The sequence below is a fragment of the Plutella xylostella genome, chromosome 24, assembly GCF_932276165.1.
Source record: "Plutella xylostella chromosome 24, ilPluXylo3.1, whole genome shotgun sequence".
Taxonomy (NCBI): domain Eukaryota; kingdom Metazoa; phylum Arthropoda; class Insecta; order Lepidoptera; family Plutellidae; genus Plutella; species Plutella xylostella.
This window is the reverse complement of record NC_064004.1, coordinates 3,711,434-3,731,848: the sequence shown is the minus strand read 5'-3', so window position 1 is coordinate 3,731,848 and position 20,415 is coordinate 3,711,434. Positions and strand designations below refer to the sequence as shown.

Here is a 20,415-nt window from a genome sequence, read left to right as displayed (position 1 = left end):
TCAGCGAGCAGTCGCTGCCCAGCTCCACTTGAGCCAGTCTGCTGTATCCCGAGTATACAGACGGTTCCAAGAGACTGGTGCCTTCAATCGAAGACCAAGAACGGGCCGCCACCGCTGCACTTCAGAGAGAGACGACCGCTTCATTGTCTCAACCTCGCTGCGCAATCGACACCTTACGGGCGTTGATGTGCAGCAAGAACTGAGACGTGTACGACAAGTGGCTGTCAGCGAGTGGACAGTGAGAAGACGCTTGAAGGAAGCCAACTTGACACCAAAAAGACCTGCATCAGGCCCCAAATTGACTGCAGGCCACCGACAAGCGCGTCTTCAGTTTGCTCGAGAGCATCTCGATTGGAGCATTGCGCAATGGCGGTCGGTCCTGTTTACTGATGAGTGCAGAGTGTGTCTGCATGGCAGTGACAGGAGAGGCCGGGTCTACCGGCGTCCGGGGGAACGATTTGCCCAATGTTGTTTCGCTGAAACAGTAGCATATGGCGGCGGTTCCTGCATGATGTGGGCTGGTATTTCTCTAGAGGGAAAAACCGCACTTGTTTTCGTGCCTGGAGGCGGCCGAGGAGGCGGGTTAACAGCTGATCGGTACATCACCGACATTCTACTCGGTCATGTTGTGCCCTATGCAGAATTTGTCGGTGAAGACTTCGTGCTAATGCACGACAATGCCCGCTGCCACACGGCACGAGTCAGTCGGCAGTTTCTGAGAGAGAAGGAATTGCGCACGATGGACTGGCCTGCGCTCAGTCCTGACCTGAATCCCATCGAACACTTATGGGACGAGCTCAAAAGAAGAGTTCGGGCCAGGAATCCAGTCCCTGCAAGCGTGGACGAGCTGAAGACAGCTTTATTAGAGGAGTGGGACGGCATTCCTCAGGAAACTGTCAAAAAGTTGATAAGGTCTATGAGAAACAGGCTGCAGGCTGTAATTAGGGCAAGAGGGGGCAATACAAAGTATTGATTTAAATAAATAAATTTTTATCTTAACATTTTTTGTTTAATTTGTATAATACGATACCCATACCCTTTTTTCCTAAATTCCCGTTTTTCCTACAATTGCGTTCAGACATCATTTATTTCAAAAATGATGAATGGATTTCAATAATAATGATATCAAATTAAAGCTGACATCTTAAGCTTTTAAATGACATATCATTTTTATTATTTCTATTCATAATTTTACTTGTATTAATGTATGTTTGCGCCGTCAAGGCTTGAGTCGATTTGGTTGCTCGCGAGTGTAGAAGGGTCATTCTGAGCGTAGTAGTCAAAGTTTATTGTTATTGTATTGCGATACTACTTATTCAGCTAAAATTTCACGTCAATACACGGTTGCGTCCAGGGGGACACAGGCACACCCACTTTTTTATCTTATCCTCACCTTAACGAGCGGGTGCCGGTAGATGTATCCGGTGCGGAAGCCGGCGTTGTCCAGCATACGCATCAGCGCCTCGAACTCCTCGCCGCCGACGCGCCACTTCACGCCGTCGGCCGGCGGCTGGCGGGACGCCTCGTAGATCTGGGGAAAGGGAGAGGGGCTTAGTGAATCATATGTGGGGACTGCTCACTCACGACCCTCCGAAGATAGGCAGAGCCTGTGATATGGGTGTCGGAGAGGTGATGTATCAAGTCAGACACACCGGCAGGGCCCGACGAGAATTTAGTATAGAAATGGCAAAAAAGCAGAAATGGCGTAAGGGTCAATTTATACTGGGGCAGAGTCGAAGCACAGCGAAGCGTAAAACTCTTCACAACTAAAGCAAAGCCGCACGAATGGTTGGTTGCGTTGGTCACGCGTAGACGCGCGAATCACGAAGAATGCGCGCGACTTTTTAAAATCTCAGTAGCAATGTGTGCGTTATGCTGTGGTGTTAATGTTGTATTTGTAATGTTCAGTATTGAATAGACGCTTCGATGCGCTTTGACTCTGTACTAGTATAAATTGACCCTAAGGAGAATTTACAAAGTTCTATAGATATCCTCGTCTCGCATTGCCGGTGGAAAACCAAACTGTGGTGCACTAGGCCAAAACCAAAAACTTTACGGCGAAAAATTTGACGACGGGTTTCATCGTTCCTACACGCCCTTACTTGTTTCTTTGATCATATCATGTCGGGGTCACCAATTTCCCAACTACAGGCCGTTCCTCTCACCTGCTTCCTCCTCTCCGGCTCGATCAGCAGCAGCTCGTCGCGCGGCACGCCGCCGAGTCTCAACTGCACGTCGCAGGCGGACGCCAGCTGCCGCGCCTGGTGGAACGCCTCCTCGAGCGTCTGGCCGCAGCACAGGGCGCCGTCCCCGGTCAGGAACAGAACCTTGGACGACGGGCCCAGGATGCGGACCACTCGGTCGCGCTCCTCGTTGTCTAGGATGCCTGGGGAGAACAGAAATTGTTATTGTATTGTATTTTGTAAGAAATTAAATAATTTATTTTTGTCTATGAGAATAGTTTAAGAGAGTAGTTTGTAAAAATTGACTTTCATCAGAAAATTTTATATTTATACGATGAATAAAAACATTTGACTTTGACTTATGCCTAAACTTAGATTCCCGCCTGGTTAGGATAGGTTTCCTTCGTAAATTTAAGCTATAAGTTCCGTCATAAGTTAATCCTTCGGGCTGGATATGAGTCTTAATTCTTCGTTTTAAACCTGTATTTTGTATGTAGGCTTCACTTACCTGGTGGAGCAGCCAAGTAAGCCGGCTCCCCTATCAGACACGCCTCGGCAGTGAGCGGCAGCAGCCCGCCGCGGTAGCTGGACACGGCCAGCGCGGACGCGCAGCGCAGGTGTGTATAATTATGTGTGCACTGATGAAAGTTACTATTTTGCCATTTGTGTTGAAGCTAGAGGTATTTACATATTATACTGTCGGTAGATTTATGTCGTTCCTCCATTTCCCTTTTTTCCTCATCATTTCGTGGTCCTCCGGGCCGGATTACAGTCTAGACATATTGTCTCTGTGTGTGTTTACTTTTGTCATTAACATTTCTTAGTCCTTCGGGCCGGATAAGTGTCTAATTCCTCGTTTTAAACCTGTATTTTGTATGTTTGGTTGTAGAATTAACTTACCAGGCGGAGCAGCCAAGTAAGCCGGCTCCCCTATCAGACACGCCTCGGCAGTGAGCGGCAGCAGCCCGCCACGGCAGCTGGACACGGCCAGCTTGTTTGTATATATAATTATGTGTGCACTGATGAAAGTTACTATTTTGTCATTAATGTAGTTTCATTTGTGTTAAAGCCATATAATATAATAGCCTTTTTCTTCACCATTTTTTGGTCCTTCGGGCCGGATTAGAGTCTAGATCTAATATCTGTGTGTGTTTACTTTTGTCCTTAACATTTCTTGGTCCCTCGAGCCAGATTAAAGTCTAATTCCTCGTTTTATACCTGTATTTTGTATGTTTGGTTGTAGAATTAACTTACCCGGTGGAGCAGCCAAGTAAGCCGGCTCCCCTATCAGACAGGCCTCGGCAGTGAGCGGCAGCAGCCCGCCGCGGCAGCTGGACACGGCCAGCGCGGACGCGCAGCGCAGGTGCAGCACGCAGCGGATGTCCGGACGCGCCGCGTGGACGGACGCGTGGATGGAGAAGCCTGGAATAGAGGGGAGGTGTGAGTTTGATGTAAAACGAAGAGTCGGCGGAGGGAACTTAGACTAGGAATAAATACTGTAAGTAGGTATATTAACTCTAAAAATGATTTGTTGTAACAGTAAAATAGAAGCTATGTTCATTCATCATTTTCATCAACCCCAGCAGCAGTGCATATTTAAATAATTGTATTTTTTAGTGACCTGTATAAATTCTTTTTTTGTTTTGGTTTATGTAACCAGTGAAGAAAGCCATAAGATAAATAAATAAATTGGTGGCTATGCTCCGATAACTGCTTATTATATAAATTTAATTCCACATTTGACGACCGACGTCAAGCCAAACGGACTATTTATTCTTTTAATGCACAGCATACAAAAGTAATGATGTACAATCAGGTACATTTAATGCCAAAACCATTTTCTACCACAAAACCTGCAGCATCTATTTTAAACACTCGCCGTCGCGGTCCACTCACCCTGCACATTGACGGGGAAGTTGGTGGTGCCCTGGTCCACGACCAGCCCCTGCATGTCCACCTTCACCAGCGAGGACGCGGTCACCTCGTGCGGCAGCAGCCCCCGCGGCGTGGTCAGCACCTGCTCCACGGCCGTGTTGAGGCGCGCGGTGATCTGGCTGCCTACGCCGGCTGAAAAAAGAATTTGGGGATCGTTTAGTATGTTTAAAAGTAAAATTGGGGATGCACGAAAAGAGCTTTTCCTTATATAAGTCTGATGCAACCTGCTGCCTCTACATGGGTTTGTTATCGACGCAGACAAACGTCACTTTATCGCGATTCATCGCATAAATACAGCACAGCGCTGATTGGTGGAACGCGCATTAAACGAGTTTATCGACGTCGATAATACCCGTGCCGTGGCCACTGGACAGTCAGCGACTGGCGTTAATCTGAGTGGCCAATCCTTTCACCACGATGACAAACCCTAGATTAGCTCTTGCATTTGTCACCCAAGAAGTTAAAAGTAAAGAATAGAAGACCAGAGAGAATATAGTGTCAACATTCCTATTTTAGTAGTTAGATTAGTCCCTAATCCTCTCAAAACAAACACCAAAGTCCTCCTGAAGATATCAACAAAGGAGTTTGACTCCTATCCCCTTCAACTCAAACCAACTCACACTGAGTCCAGCCGAACAGGTCGACCAGGCGGTAGACGGCGGCGAGCTTGCAGCGCAGGATCTTCTCGCCCTTCTCGTAGCCGACGCCCTCCATGCCGCGGATGTCGTTGATGGGCAGCACGCAGCTCGGGCCCTGGGGGACCTCCAGGGTCCCAGAGTAGTACCAAGGAGTTTGACTGCTATACCCCTCAACACAAACCCAGTCCAACTCAAACTGCGCACCCAAACAGATCTACAAAGGACTCCTTTGCCTCTCAACGCAAACCTCTAGGGCCTTACCACAAAAACATAGACAGTATCCAACAGATGACTAGCGCTGTCAAACGACCACAAAATCTGCCAAATTTTGATTTAATCACTTGTTAAGCAGTGTTTAAAGTTTTTTGTGGTAGCATATATTGTATTTAACAGATGTTTAGCGCTGTCAAACGCCTCCGAAATCTGTCAAATTTCGTTTTAAACACTTTTTAAACAGTGTTTCAAGTGTACCCAGTACAGCAAAAGTCCAACTCACACTGAGTCCACCCGAACAGGTCGACCAGGCGGTAGACGGCGGCGAGCTTGCAGCGCAGGATCTTCTCGCCCTTCTCGTAGCCGACGCCCTCCATGCCGCGGATGTCGTTGATGGGCAGCACGCAGCTCGGGCCCTGGGGGAGGAGGAGGTCAGGGTTAGAAGGGCATATTGTCTGTGACATAACATACGACTCTGTTGAGGAACCATAGGGTGGAAATCCAACAGAACTCGGACCCTGGAAGATCAGGAGTCAGAGTTACTATGATTTATGTATGACATAATAGTTGGTATAGCGTTTCGACCTGTGATTGGTCGTTGGATTGATCTTACGAAGAACCCAATGGGTCTCTAGATCCGCTAGGAAACATTTATGTATCAAGCTGTGAAAGTGATTTTTCTAAAAGGACTTCGTTATTGACAGAGATTACTCTATCAAAGCCGAAGCATGGTTCATATCTTTATTGATCCTGGGTGTCTTGTGGAGGTAAATATGAAGGGCATCCCCCAACCCTGCAGCAACACTCACGTTGAAGCTACCTCATCTGCTGGTCCAAGACTCGCTTCAGCTTATCCCTTCTGCTGTCCCACAACCCTTTATACCCTTCATCACACTTCCCCAATCCTGAAGCAACACGCACCTTAAAGCTACCTTATCCGCCGGTCCAATGCTCCAGCTTTAGTGGTCCAAGACGCCAGCTTATCCCTTCAGCTTCCCACAGACCCCGCAACTCCCACTCACCCGCAGACTGCCGGTGTGCAGGCGCCCGCCCACCATCTCCTTGATGCGCTGCAGCAGCGGCGCGTCGGCGCCCTCGCTCATCTGCTGGTCCAGCACGCGCTCCAGCTCCTCGCGGAACAGGCGCGACGACATGAGCGCCTCCACGCGCTTGCGCCGCTCCATCTCGCGGACGTCCTGGAAGGGGGGAGAGAGATGGCATATAGTTATGGAAATTGATTTATTTAGGGTGGGTTGCACCATTTAACTTTAACTATTACAAACGTCAAATCTCTTGAAGATTGATCTCTCTCGTCAAGGGATTTGACGTTTGTAATAGTTAAAGTTAAATGGTGCAACCCATCCTTAGTGTTATTGTGGTTAGAGGATTACACAGTCTGATGGTATAGTTCCAGAGTATAATTATCTGGGAGGCCGTGGGGAAGAGATGGCGTTTAGTGGTGGCGTGGTTAAAGGATTCGGCAGATTGTTGGATCATTCATATCGTCCATTGGTTAGGTCTTAATATGAGTATCTGCTAAGAACCGATAGGCTGATGTTGACGATAAATTATAACATCCGTCTAAGAAGTACGGATCCAAAATAGCTCTTATATCTGCAAACTGAATTGGCCTGTTATATCTGTGAAGACCACGAACAAGCAAACGAAGAATGTAATCCACAAACTACCGATGCTTAAACTACAGCGGTAGCCGGTAGTTATTGGAATAGCAGGGAAGGCCCAGAACAGAAGAAGATTACGACCCTCCTTGGGAAGTGCACGAAATAACCATCCGTATAAACTGAAGTTTATAATATATACGTCTAGCGCACCCTTGTCAGACCAACAACTAATCTCACCGGACCAATGCTTTAACCATGGTAGCAAAACTCCAGTGCTTGACTTTGTCACCAACACGCGAAGCACTTACAGCATCGATATCAGCCGGCCGCTGCTTCATCCTCTCATCCTCCTCCTCGGCCGAGAGCCCGCCGGTGCCGTTCGGTATCACCTCCGTGTCTGTGTCCGCCATCTTGGATTGTCAGCTGACGGGTCGGCTGGAAGGAAAGAGAGATTTTTGTTAGACTTGCTGGTAATAATAATAATTTGCCTGGAAGAGATCGCTCAGCGAAAAGGCCTCCCATTGAGCTTATTCTTACTTTGTAATGTAATAATTAGGTTGTGTGTTTTTTTCAATAAAGCCTTACTGTATTGTAATATGTGGCGACATCTCATACACGGCCATCCGACTCCAAACACGGCAGTCAGTAATATGCGTATAGACATATCGATACATGTACATAGATAAATAAATTATTATCAATGGTTAAGTTTAATTTATTTATACTTTGGCCGGGACAAATTGTGCAGATTTTTGCCTCAGGAGGTTTACAAATGAGACGTGTGGAGTAAACATGGGAAGGCCTATGAATGATTAATAACACAATAACCTATACATGTAAACAAAAGAGACCCAAACTCTCTATAGCTAAACAATTCTTCTATGAGTTAAAATAACATTCTGCAGAATAAAACTGACGTCAGGTCAAAGATATGTATTTGAAGTGATTACTGAAGTGGTCGGCCCAACGATTGTTATCGTGGTATCTGCGACCGCTTTCTTTCAACGATGCGATATGGATAAGAATGTTGTCGATAATTAAACAAAGACATAACATAAGTTTTTCATAGTAACACCATCAAGTACTCATGACTCATCAGCTCTGGTGGTACACTTCTTTATCTATCGAAGCTAATCATAAAAATTATATACGATGGCATGCCTATTTGTATCCAAGACTGATAAATATGTTATTAATGATGTTATAAGTTTAGTGTGTCTCTGTATCCGTCTGTGGTAGCGTAGGTCCTAAACGGCTGAACCGATTTTCGATTTGTTTATTTTTTTGTCATAGGTAATGTTACCCCGAGTGTGCTTAGGAAAATTTTAACAAAATCGGCTTAGCGGTGCGAAAAATTACTTTTCGCGGGTTTTTAACGTTGGTTCGGTTATTTTTTATTTATTTATTCTTTTATTGCACAATTTACAAAAGTAGATGTACAATGAGGTGGACTTAATGCTAAGAGCATTCTCTACCAGTTAACCTGTTATTCTCTATGATACTCCGTACAAATGACCATCCTGGCTAGATGAGGAAGATCAAGCAAATTACATATACTCGAGAGCTCTCAGGATTACTCTGGAAGATGATTACACCACAGGGACACCACCAATTAAAACGCACGTGAAACATGGGATTACGTAACATTAATAAAACGACGCTTCGTTTCGTCCGACAGATAACTCATCATCTCAGTCGGAAACCAGACGGAAACGGACCTTAACACGTGAAATTAAGATGCAATATCGGCAGTCGCACGCGCACGCAGCCTGCATACATAACGATCGTAAATCTTTTACAGTGTGTAATCACTGATTCAATGACGACGTCGAATAGTTCTGGCACGTGACGAATGCAGGTGTAGACAGTGCTGCTAAGTTATATCAATTAAGCTGTTTGTAAGATAGAACAGCAGCTTTATCGTCATCAGGTAAAAAACGACCACTGCTGGACACATGCATCTCAACTCAACAGACTACAATAATCCAGTTACTCTCGACTGCCTGCTTAAGGTTTTCTATACAGGCGGAGGAAAAATCTACTACATCTGCAGTTAATGGTATCCACTCCACAGTCGATGATATAATATAACGGATGGTTATATCATCTTATACCTCGTTTCAGCTAAGATAATTCCTGTGACAGTAGAGTGCGAAATCTGTGTCAATTAATAACATTTCATTGGATACAACTCATACAATAAGTCTTATAGATAAAATCTATAGAATTTCTATAAAACAGTAAAACACAAAACGTCTCCATAACGTCACAGGAATCAGCTAGGCCAAAGTCAAAGTCAAATGTTTTTATTCATCGTATAAATATAAAAAATTCTGACGAACGTCAATTTTTACAAACTACTCTCTACTCAAAAGAACCTCTCTGCCAAGTCCAAAGAACCTCTGTCGCAAAGCCCAGTGGCTGCAGAGACGCGGGGTGCAGGGAAGGGAAGTCATGTTACCTGCGTATGCTAATGGCTTGATTCAATGTGCGCAGCGTAAGCCATTGTGTCAGATTATCCGTGTGTTGTGTAACTGGTGTACTTCGTTATGGTTCAGAATTACGTTTACTCGACTTTACCTGTAGCTAGCGCCAAGGCATGGCTGCGTAACCGAATATTGATTTGAGTAACAATAATAGTGGTTGATTAAGACACCTTATCTTCTCTATGTACAGCGTAAACCTGACCCCCTCTTATTAGCAATGTCACTCAAAGAGGGGTCAGGTTTCTGTGCAGCCCATTGTACAACATACAAGATAAGATCAATCATGATCAGCCCGTAGTCAAGACTGTCTTCGGCCTTCCTCATCCAGACATCACAGGCGAGGAAATAGTGACGATACTATCGTCGTGCCACGCATTTGTATATATTATAGTCTCATAGAAGGTGTCTCAACACGGCGATGTTATTTGTGGTTTCCTCACCTGTGGAGACGGCCTTTAAGGTCGTCGGTTCAGCGTCCCACGTCAACGCGACCCCAATACCCATTCAGCATAGCACCAGAAGTAGGCAGTAACAGAATACCTAGGTCACATTCTTTCACCTTGACTTCAGTGACGTGACATTTCGCCGCGGCCAGTTCAACGACCCAGTATCGATCGAGTTTGGCTGCCATTATCATTCAAGTGTAATCCGTATATTTATAGTTGTACGAGTGGGATTGGTGTGGCATTTAGACCACATATGTCACTGTCTGTGGTTTCTAGGTGACCGCATATGGTATTGTTCGCTATCAAACTTGTAAATTATGTTTTGGGGCACAGTATTTCGTCCACCGTTGAGGTTGATAGTCAGGAAGCGAAGAATCAGACTGCTTTATCAATTCACCGCGGTGACAAACCCCAAACCCTAGTCCAGCTGTAGTGTTTGCCACCGACACTATAAGAACCATAAATCAATAATTCTATGATGACCCAATTCTATAAACTCTGTTCGATTATCGAGCGTAAAATCGATTATGATTGAGCAAGCGAAATGGGGCCAGACGCACCGAATATAAACACGCCTAAGTACAGGCCAAGACCATAAAAAAAACAGTTAAACAAACGAGAAAAAAGAAAACAAAACCGACATAATGGGCAGACACAGACACTTACGAATAAGAATTAAAAAGTTGGTGAAATTTAAAATTGGAACTGGAGCGGGCGGAAGTGCATTCCTTGGGCGCGCGGTCACTATTCCGTCTTTCGGTGTTCCATAAAGCATTTCGAATTAAAAAAAAAAAACAAACATGGCCGCCATGACATTCCTTTGCCGCGTGAATTTGTGCCGTGCACGGAGTTACATTTACGTTTAAAGATTGTTTTGACAACTGCCACGAGGCGAGGAAAGATATTGGATGATCGAGCTTAATTAATTCTGTGTGTATTTGAATCGAGCGCTAGAAATAGTCGGTCGCTTGGGTGGGAACTACATTTTCAGGTTATTTTTACTTTATTGGGTTCAATAAACAGAGGATAAAATGTAATAGTCTAATTTTCTTGCTATATAAATCTGACAGCTGTCTATTGTGACAGCAGATTAACCAATCACAATAGCAAAAAAATCAAAGCCCACAGATAGGTACTTGAAAGGGACAGGAGGAAAATTTGACACCGGCATGTCATTTTGACACTTATGTATGTACGAGTTCTACCTTTAGTTTAAATAATACAAGATAGGTATTATGTACACTAATATACAGTTTAATAGGCATATTTCCATAAAATCCTGTTTTAAAACACAATTTGCATGGCCGTGTCATACCTATACTGGTTTATGCAAAGTCCCAGACACTGTAGTAAAAGATGTGAAAGCTCAATAAAAGCTCAACCGACGAAAGCTCCTCCACTTTATGTCTCCCTCGAGATTCAAACTGGGTTGAAGCGTACAACGTTAACTTTCCAACAAGTCAAAAAGGATGTGGTGACATCTCACACACAGCCATCCAATCCCAAGCTAGGCAGAGCCTCTTATATAGATATCTGTTAGCTGATATGTTACACAGATAGATACATATGAGTACTAACACCCGACACCAAATATCTGTCTTTTTACAAATATCTGGGGTTATCGAACCCGGGACCTTCGATATAGCAGTAAGGGTCACTAACCACTACGCTACCACAGACAGATACACAGAAACTTATAGCACCCCTATTTTTCCATTGGGGGTTAATAAAGACTATATAAATAGAACTCACACAATATCTGCGTCCTATACCGTCTATCCGCCATTTCTAGAATATTGAGATTTGACCCCACATATGGGGGTTTTTTCCCGATGAAATTACTCGTAGAATCCACCCTTTAAAGTTTGTCGGGTCCGAAAAACCACACACTGTAGAAAAGGTCAAACTAAAAGTTTCTATTTATAACAAAGAAGACGTTAAGGGGAATTATGTAAATGGGTAAATTGTTCGTCTCGTGGTAATTTTGTACAATGACTATGAACGGACGGCTGATGGCTCGGATTGTGGTGTGGCCATGCGCTGCAGGTGCAGCGGGACTTTTAAATTAAAATATAGGTGAATATATATGTATTGGATGACGTGGTATTTGGTTGTAAAGTAATCAAGATAATTTGCCATTACTTCACTGTGAGCTACAAGTAATAAGTATACTTAAATAAAATAAATAAAGATCTAATTAAGTAACTTATTTTTTTTAAATAACACCTTTCGATCGAACAGTGCAGAAAGCAAAACCAATATCGTTTTTTTTATTGTACAGTGTAGTAATGTAAAATTATGAAGCTAGTTATTCGTTATTAAAAACCAATCTGCTTTAAAAAAACTTCAGAACTCGGCCCACACCCTATGGATGACTCCAGCTGACGAAAATCTAAGTTTCGGAGCTCTGCTGTGGTAACAACTACAGTCTATCTAGCTGCAGTAAACGTACCGATTGTATGTTCTTATTCATTCGTTTCTTGTCAAGCTAGACGTAGCCCACCAGCTCGGCACACACCACTAATCCCCGGGCCACCGCCCCTCGCGACCCCCGCAGACCCCGCAACCCCCGCGACCGCACACAGAAGCCCTACGCCGCCCCACTTCCCCACACACCTGGAGGGCACGAGGTAATCGAATATGGCACGGGTGTGACACAGTTCCGTCTGTAGACTGATTGCTTCGGAGTGGAGACAACGACAAATAAACACTAACGACTGCTAGTCTGTTTTGAACAGCGTGAGAGATTACAGCGGGAAAATGGCGGCCATCCCGCGTGCGTGATAAAATCCGCATGCTGTTGAAAACAGCCTAGTCCCGTCAGTGTTTAGAGCTTTTAACAGAACACAAATATTTTATATTGGACGATCGGTTAATTTATAAATCATCCTCTTTCTCAGGTTAAGCACGTAACGGGCGCCATATTCTTTTGAATATTACTAATTAAATAATAAACACTCGATGGCCGTTAGCCATCACCTAACAGATATAATAACCAGCTATATGATAGGTTTGCCAGTATAGTCTATCTATGCTGTGCTGTGAGTAACACGCTAATGATCCAACTGTCAACGAGATAACAAATTAAGCAGCGAACTAAACTAATTACTACTACCTACTAATTGTTTAGAATTTCCTGTACAAATGCACCGGTAACTTTTAGACAAAATAGATGGATAAGTTATTTATTTACTTAACACAACATAAAATTAAGCATTTATTTATCCTATATTTACACAGCGAAATTTCCCCTATTGTTCTGAAGCACTTAACACCCTCCAGTGCAACTCCAGGGAGTCCAAAATTTACTTACAAACTACAAGCGAACTTAAAACACTTACCCCAAAAAATGCATTTTTCCTAGATGTCCCGAGAACTATGTGGACTCATGGTCACCCTACCGCGAAGGGCATCGCCCCCGCTCAAATATCCAAGACAATTGCCTGTGATCTTTGATTTACGTCCGAGACTAGAGTCACCATTAAGCGCGCTTTAATACGGGCTTGTGTTTATAACGGGTTGGGACACGGATAAAAATGATATTCAGGGCTATATTTATTAATTAATATGACAGAGAGGGCGGAAACGTAATATTTTGTACATAAAAAACGCGATTGTTCTTATTAATGAAATATTTTTCTAGTGAGATTCGCTGTCTCAAAGCTAATTTTGGGAGGAAATCCGGGATAAAAGTAAGTAAAGTAATTTTATAAATCGATAGCTGGTCCCGCGAGCTGCGCTTCGCCTTAAAAAGTTTTCCCGTGGAAATTCCGGAACAAAAAGGCTAGCCTATGTTCTTTCTCAGGGTGTAGACCATATACCAAATTTCATTCAAATCCGTTCATTGGCGTGTCTGTTTCGTTGGCGTGAAAGAGTAACAGGCAGACAGAAGGACAGACAGACAGACAGACACAGTTACTTTCGCATTTATAAAATTAGTTAGGATTTAAGTAGGTTAATCCGCAGGTCACAGACAAAAGCTAGTAGCTAAATAAATGAATTGATCAATACCCAACGGCAACGTTATGCCAAATCAATAATTTTACTAATTACACTCCGTAACAAATCATATACCTGATCATTGCAATCATTACAAATGATGAGTCATGATCGAAACCTCGATCGAATCGAAACTTAATTTCACGAGGAACCCGCAGTTACACTCTGTCATCGCAATTGTGGCATTGCATCTTTGGTTCTGGAGTGGAGACCCCGTGTCGGCAAACGGCGTGTCGGTCGCCCCCCAACCCGTTGGTCTGATGATCTGCGGAAGGTAGCGGGAAGCCGCTGGATGCAGATGGCGGGTGACCGTTTGGGGTGGCGATCGTTAGGAGAGGCCTATGTCCAACAGTGGACTACAGAAGGCTGAGAGAGAGAGAGAGATCTTTGATAAACAATACGAACAAGTGAGCGTTTATTTTGAATTTGTTAATCTTCTTCATCTAGTTTGTTCAGTTGTCAAATAATAATAATAATTTATTTCAAACATGAAGGTCCATAATTAATTACAAAAAATCATTAAAACACATGCAATAAAATCATAAATAATTACATTAATCTAAGTATAGGTATCAATAAAATTTCATAAAAAATATCAGATTTAAAAATTAAAAAAATAGCTTCCTTAGATTCAAATAGATGTCACTATCCCGGAATCTGTATCTCGGTATTAAGATTTCTTTCTTGTCAAAATTCACCTTTGTAATTATATCAATAAACGTTGCTTCTACTACCAGCGACCCGATCATAAGGCTACCAAGCCTTTTCACGGTCCTTCGAGTATTACAGTATCGTTGCCTGTCATCGAAGCGCAATGCCATCTAGTGGCATAATGACGTAACTTTATCGCAAAAAACTCACGCTCCCATAATGTTATGTTGGCATAATAGATTATTTAACGCGAGGTTAGTTTTTTGCGGCGGCGGCTGCGTGTATGTTAAACTGCTAATCTGGAGGCCCGGAAAGGTTGTTATAAGAAAATACGTTAATAGTACACTTTGAGGTGTTAAAATATACAGTGCGAAATTTTATCATTGACGGCTCGTACAAGACTCTTGACGACCGAATGGCGTTGTGGTTAGTGACCCTGACTACTGAGCCGAAGGTCCCGGGTTCGATTCCCGGGTTCGATTCCCGGCTGGGGCAGATATTTGTTTAAACACAGATATTTGTTCTCGGGTCTTGGATGTGCCCGTAAAATGGCAATAGGACCGCCCCCTATTACATTAGGACTAACATAACACTGGCGAAAAATTTGTGCAGCAATGCACCTCTGCCTACCCCGCAAGGGAGTACATTAGTACAAGGTGTGAGTGTTTGTTTTGTCTCTTACAGGACCAACTCGGTAATGGTGAAAATTATCTGCTGTTCCATTCATTCTGGTTGAGTAGACCTTCAATTTTGCTATAAAACGTTTCTACAATAAGTTCGGATCTAATTACAGATTGGTTTCATTCGAATTCATAGGTTCACTGAAGCGCGAGATCGTAATTATTCTGAGATCTCTCAATATTTTCAACAATTTACTTCATACAAAAAAATTGATAAATTTTTCAAAAGAATAGGTAGGTTTTTAATATGTCTTACGTACATTTGTAATTAAAGAGTAACGCTCATTGGTAAATACAAAACGACACAAAGCCTTTATCCGAGCCAAGAAAGCTCTTTTTCATAAAACCTAATATTTAGGTATGTTACGTAAACCCTAGTCACCGCTCTGTAATCACCAAAACGATGAAATCAGACTTGTGCAGACGCATGACTGATAACAAACACACACTATCGGACATTCATACTGACCGATATTGGATATTTGTAACTTCTTGTCAAGTAGAAGCGAATTAATATCTGATGCCAGGGACCTTTTTGTATAGATTTTTTGGACCGCTGCCGCTGCTGCGCGAACCACGAGTTTCCTCGTGTTATTCTTGTGGCAGTACACGGTGGCTCGACCATTGTCTCGTATCCAAATCGGCTTGGAACTCAATAATGGATGTTAGCATAAAATATAATGTATTCTGGTCTGATCATTTACCGCTAATGATACAATGTAATATTAGTACCATTAAGATTAATTTTCAAGATGTAAATAACAGTCTGAATAAAATAATTTGGGGTGTAAGAAACCCGGAACAAATTAGTTTATATGCAAATGAGTGTAATAAAAACTTGCGAACGATAAATCTTCCTGAACAACTTAGGAATTGCTGTGACAAATTGCTATGTTTTGACAATCATCATCATCAGCTACTTGACGATTTGTATGCAAGAATTGTGAATATTCTGAGTGAAGCGTCGAAGTGTAGCAGTAAACTTAAATCTTATAAAAAAGTATCGCCGATTATTGGATGGAACAGGCACGTCAGGGATGCTCACAGAGAGGCGCGGGTGAAGTTTGATGTATGGAACAGTACTGGTAGATCAAGAATCGGGAAAGCTTATGAGGAGATGTGTGTATCGCGTAGGATTTTTAAAGCTAAGTTGAAGTGGTGTCAGAAAAACCAGGAACAAATAAAAATGGACATTTTGGCCACTCAGAGGCATAATAAGGACTTTAAAAAATTCTGGAAAAACACTGATAGACTGAACATCAAGCCAGGCCGACCTGTGAGCATCGATGGGGTGTCCGACCTAGGCGCTATAGCGAACTTGTTTAGAGAACATTTTAGCGTTAAGTCTCCTCTCGGCCCGTCTAAGCTGGTGCTCAGTGCTGGAGCTCATGACGGTGATGTACCAGTTAGGTTCTCGGCGAAGGATGTTGAGAGTGCAATTAAAAACATGCATCGAGGCAGATCACCGGGACATGACAGCTTGAGCATTGAGCACTTGCAGTATGCTGGTGTTCATATGTGCCGTGTATTGTCTTTGTTCTTTTCGTTGTGTGTAGTACATTCATACCTACCGCCTGAACTTGTGAAGGTTATAGTCGTGCCAATAGTTAAGAACAGAACTGGTGATCTATCAGACAAGAGCAACTACCGGCCAATTTCGTTAGCTACAGTTATCGCGAAGGTATTTGATCACCTAGTAGACTCTTGTCTAGATAAATATATTAAGTTGAATGACGCACAGTTTGGCTTCCGCCCAGCTCTTTCCACGGAGGCCGCGATATTATGTCTAAAGCATACGGTGAGGTACTATTTAGACAGAAATACACCTATCTATGCGTGTTTTCTAGACCTCTCCAAGGCGTTTGACCTAGTGTCGTACGACATTTTGTGGAATAAGCTGGACGGAATTATACCGAGTGATATTTTATCTGTGCTCAAGTATTGGTACGACAAACAGGTAAATTTTGTGAGATGGGGGGATATACTGTCTGACTCCTATAAAATGGAATGTGGGGTGAGACAGGGAGGGGTGACCTCTCCTAAATTGTTCAATCTATATATAAATGCATTGATTGGGGAACTAAAACGCACTGGTGTCGGATGCCATGTAGATGGGATTTGTTTTAACAATATAAGTTATGCAGATGATATGGTGCTGCTGGGCCCCTCAGTCAATGCATTGAGGAAATTGTTGGGGGTTTGTGAAACATTCGCAAATAGTCACGGATTGTCATATAATGTTAAAAAATCTGAATTTATGTTTTTTGCTGTAGGTAAAAAAAGGTTTAGAACGGTTCCTGACCTATTTCTTAATGGTACTAAATTGAATCGTGTAAAAAGTTTTAAGTATCTAGGTCATTATGTGACTGAAAATCTGTGTGATGATATGGATATGGAAAGAGAACGCAGGGCGTTGGCCATCAGGGGTAATATGTTGGTCCGAAGGTTTGCGTATTGCTCTAAGCAGGTGAAGGTTACCTTATTCAAAGCTTATTGTCAATCAGTGTATACAAGCAGCCTCTGGACTAACTATACTCAGAAGGCTTTCAGCGCCCTGCGCGTTCAATATAATAACACCTTCAGGATGATGATGGGGCTGCCCCGCTACTGCAGCGCGTCAGGCATGTTCGCAGCCGAGCGCACGGATGACTTTTACGCCATTATCCGGAAGCGAACAGCGTCTCTGCTGGGCAGAGTGCGGGCCAGCGACAACAGCCTCCTGAGGGTGATCGCCGAGAGGGTGGATGGCCCTATCTTGAGACACTGGGTCCAAGTACTTAACTGGAACAGGGTAGGATCAGTACTCAGTGTTTCAAAATAGGGTGTGTAAATAAATATATTAATGTGTTTGTGTTTGTATTTAGCCTAACCTAGTATTAAGATTCATTGTTACTAACACTTACTATGGACTATGTGGTCTGAAATAAATATTTATTATTATTATTATTATTATTATTACCGAGTAAATAAAAGCAATTCGAACCTTGCTAGTTGCATTGTAAGCTAGAGCACCCCTCCTAAAGGTAAGCTTACACCTATCACACAAAGCGGATTGTCATAAATGTATGGGGAAACGGCGTCGGCAATACCGATTGCTACTATTCGCCATTGGCCACCTGTCTGAGGCTTTCGGTCCAGTACCATGTATTATATTAGCGATTGTCGATACTCTAAAGATAATTTATGATCGATAAATAAAACAGCCAATCATTCAGCAGTATCCTCTTAATCACCGTAAACATAACCTAAAAACTTTTCCTTACACGTACAGTGTAAGCGCAGTAGGTTTACGAGGGGCGTAAAATATTGATTGCCGTGCTCACATGCACGCCATTACGTCACGCGCAATCTTGCGATGATGGCACAGTGTGACGAGATGCAGAGTAGAAACCATGAAGTGCATACACCATACACCACAGACACATTAGCTATTAACAATCCATAAGCAGCGTCGCTCGCCTGTCAAACCTCTGTCAGATCCCAAGTTACAAGAGTTGACAAGCGATTGCTAATATTGGATGGTGGTAACCCTGCAGGAGTCAAGAGTTTTATGATAAGTGATTGATTACCTATAACGGAGGCGATCACAGCGATGCTACAAGAGAATCTTCAAGCGCCGATGACGGTATTACCACAAACACTAGACAGTAGTTTAGTATTGTAAATTACGTTACGCATCTGACAAAATCCGTGACAAACGCTACGGCCTCTAAGGTCTTCCTTAACGCATCTCATTCACTAAAAAGGAAATTTCAGGAAACCTTGAAGAATAACATCAGAATAAGGTTATAAAGAAATATTCTATTCCATTTCTTCAGAAAAAACCGTGAGCATAGCTCTTTTCACAGCCTAACTGTAATTACTAAGCTGCCTTCCCACTGTACCCTCAAGTACTATACAAGATGTCAGTCTGTAAGCTACTTAGCGACTAATGGGGTAGCCGGATTGCCACTTACCTCCGTTACAGGCTGTCTCGCAACGAATAGTTGGCCGTGTCTGATTCCAGCTGTCTCGCCGCCGTTAGAAACGGCTGGTTCGATCTTGTGTGATGATTATAATGTCATAGCTTGTTCTGATGGTCTGAATCAGTTGATTGCGTTATTACTCGTGTGTCCCCGGTTTCTTATAAGTATACGTTCGACTTGAGGCACCCTGGGCAGTCAGCGACTGACGCTAAACTGACTGACCATCCATCCTGTTACCACGGTAACAAATCTGTGACCAGCTCTGGTATTTGTCACCGACACTTTAAGAAGATTACCCTCCTTTCACATTCGATTCCTTCACAGCACATATTACCTATACAACCTTTACAACTATCTACAACTGCAGCGTAAACTCCGCAACTGTGTCAAATCGTGACCACATATTACATCTAATTAATGCCCATACATGGCTGAAACATTATTCAAATGCATTCGTTGTGGCCTGACAAAGCCCCTGAGTGCCCCATACACATAGCTGCATGCAGTTTCTCTGTGTTTTGCTCATTAATTACTTTCATTAAATCACGTAAATTTTGGTTGCTTTCCTAGTTACAAGAACTGACAACTGACGCATTGTCATATGGACTCTTCGTCTTTGTTGTTTACTTTTTCGTATCTGACTGCGCAGTACCAACCTTTAGCCGCGTAGCATGACTGATCCGGTACACTGTTCTACAAGAAGCCCCTATATTGAGACATTATACGATTTGTTGTTTTTAACGTTATTTTGTTGACGAATTATAGATACCTAATAATAATAATAATATAATGATAATATTAAAAAGGCCTCAACACTCATCCTAAGACTAATGGTCTCAGGATCAATGGTCTCATGTGGGTCGCGCTCAAATTATGACAGACTATTAAGACATGTGGCCGCCTCGGCTGCGCGGCCGAGACTGCCGTAACAATGACATGCAGTGCACGCGTTGCCCTTCCCCGCTACCCTCCCGCTACCCGCTGTCGTCTAGGGTACCTCGTCCCCTCCGCGTCTTTCACCTTGCAAGGAGGGTCGCCAAGCAACTTGCCAATCTATAGTTCGTATTAAAACGTCGTTGCCTGTCATCGAAGCGCAATGCCATCTAGTGGCATAATGACGTAACTTTATCGCAAAAAACTCACGCTCCCATAATGTTATGTTGGCATAATAGATTATTTAACGCGAGGTTAGTTTTTTGCGGCGGCGGCTGCGTGTATGTTAAACTGCTAATCTGGAGGCCCGGAAAGGTTGTTATAAGAAAATACGTTAATAGTACACTTTGAGGTGTTAAAATATACAGTGCGAAATTTTATCATTGACGGCTCGTACAAGACTCTTGACGACCGAATGGCGTTGTGGTTAGTGACCCTGACTACTGAGCCGAAGGTCCCGGGTTCGATTCCCGGGTTCGATTCCCGGCTGGGGCAGATATTTGTTTAAACACAGATATTTGTTCTCGGGTCTTGGATGTGCCCGTAAAATGGCAATAGGACCGCCCCCTATTACATTAGGACTAACATAACACTGGCGAAAAATTTGTGCAGCAATGCACCTCTGCCTACCCCGCAAGGGAGTACATTAGTACAAGGTGTGAGT

At 43.2% G+C, this 20,415-nt stretch overlaps 1 protein-coding gene across 5 annotated transcripts in view; it reads right to left on the bottom strand.

Annotated features, from left to right (window-relative positions):
• Positions 1 to 20,415, bottom strand: part of LOC105394222 (protein hu-li tai shao) — an 80,747-nt gene that overhangs the window by 24,888 nt on the left and 35,444 nt on the right. For all 5 annotated transcript variants that reach the window (XM_048629928.1, XM_048629931.1, XM_048629930.1 and 2 more), the window contains exons 3-9: positions 6,900 to 7,026; positions 5,992 to 6,165; positions 5,253 to 5,385; positions 4,080 to 4,250; positions 3,438 to 3,605; positions 2,166 to 2,386; positions 1,394 to 1,531 (exon numbers count right to left, since the gene is read on the bottom strand). In XM_048629928.1, the coding sequence (XP_048485885.1) occupies positions 1,394 to 1,531; positions 2,166 to 2,386; positions 3,438 to 3,605; positions 4,080 to 4,250; positions 5,253 to 5,385; positions 5,992 to 6,165; positions 6,900 to 7,001 (1,107 nt within the window). In that variant the 5' untranslated portion in view covers positions 7,002 to 7,026. The remainder of the gene's footprint in view (positions 1 to 1,393; positions 1,532 to 2,165; positions 2,387 to 3,437; positions 3,606 to 4,079; positions 4,251 to 5,252; positions 5,386 to 5,991; positions 6,166 to 6,899; positions 7,027 to 20,415) is intronic.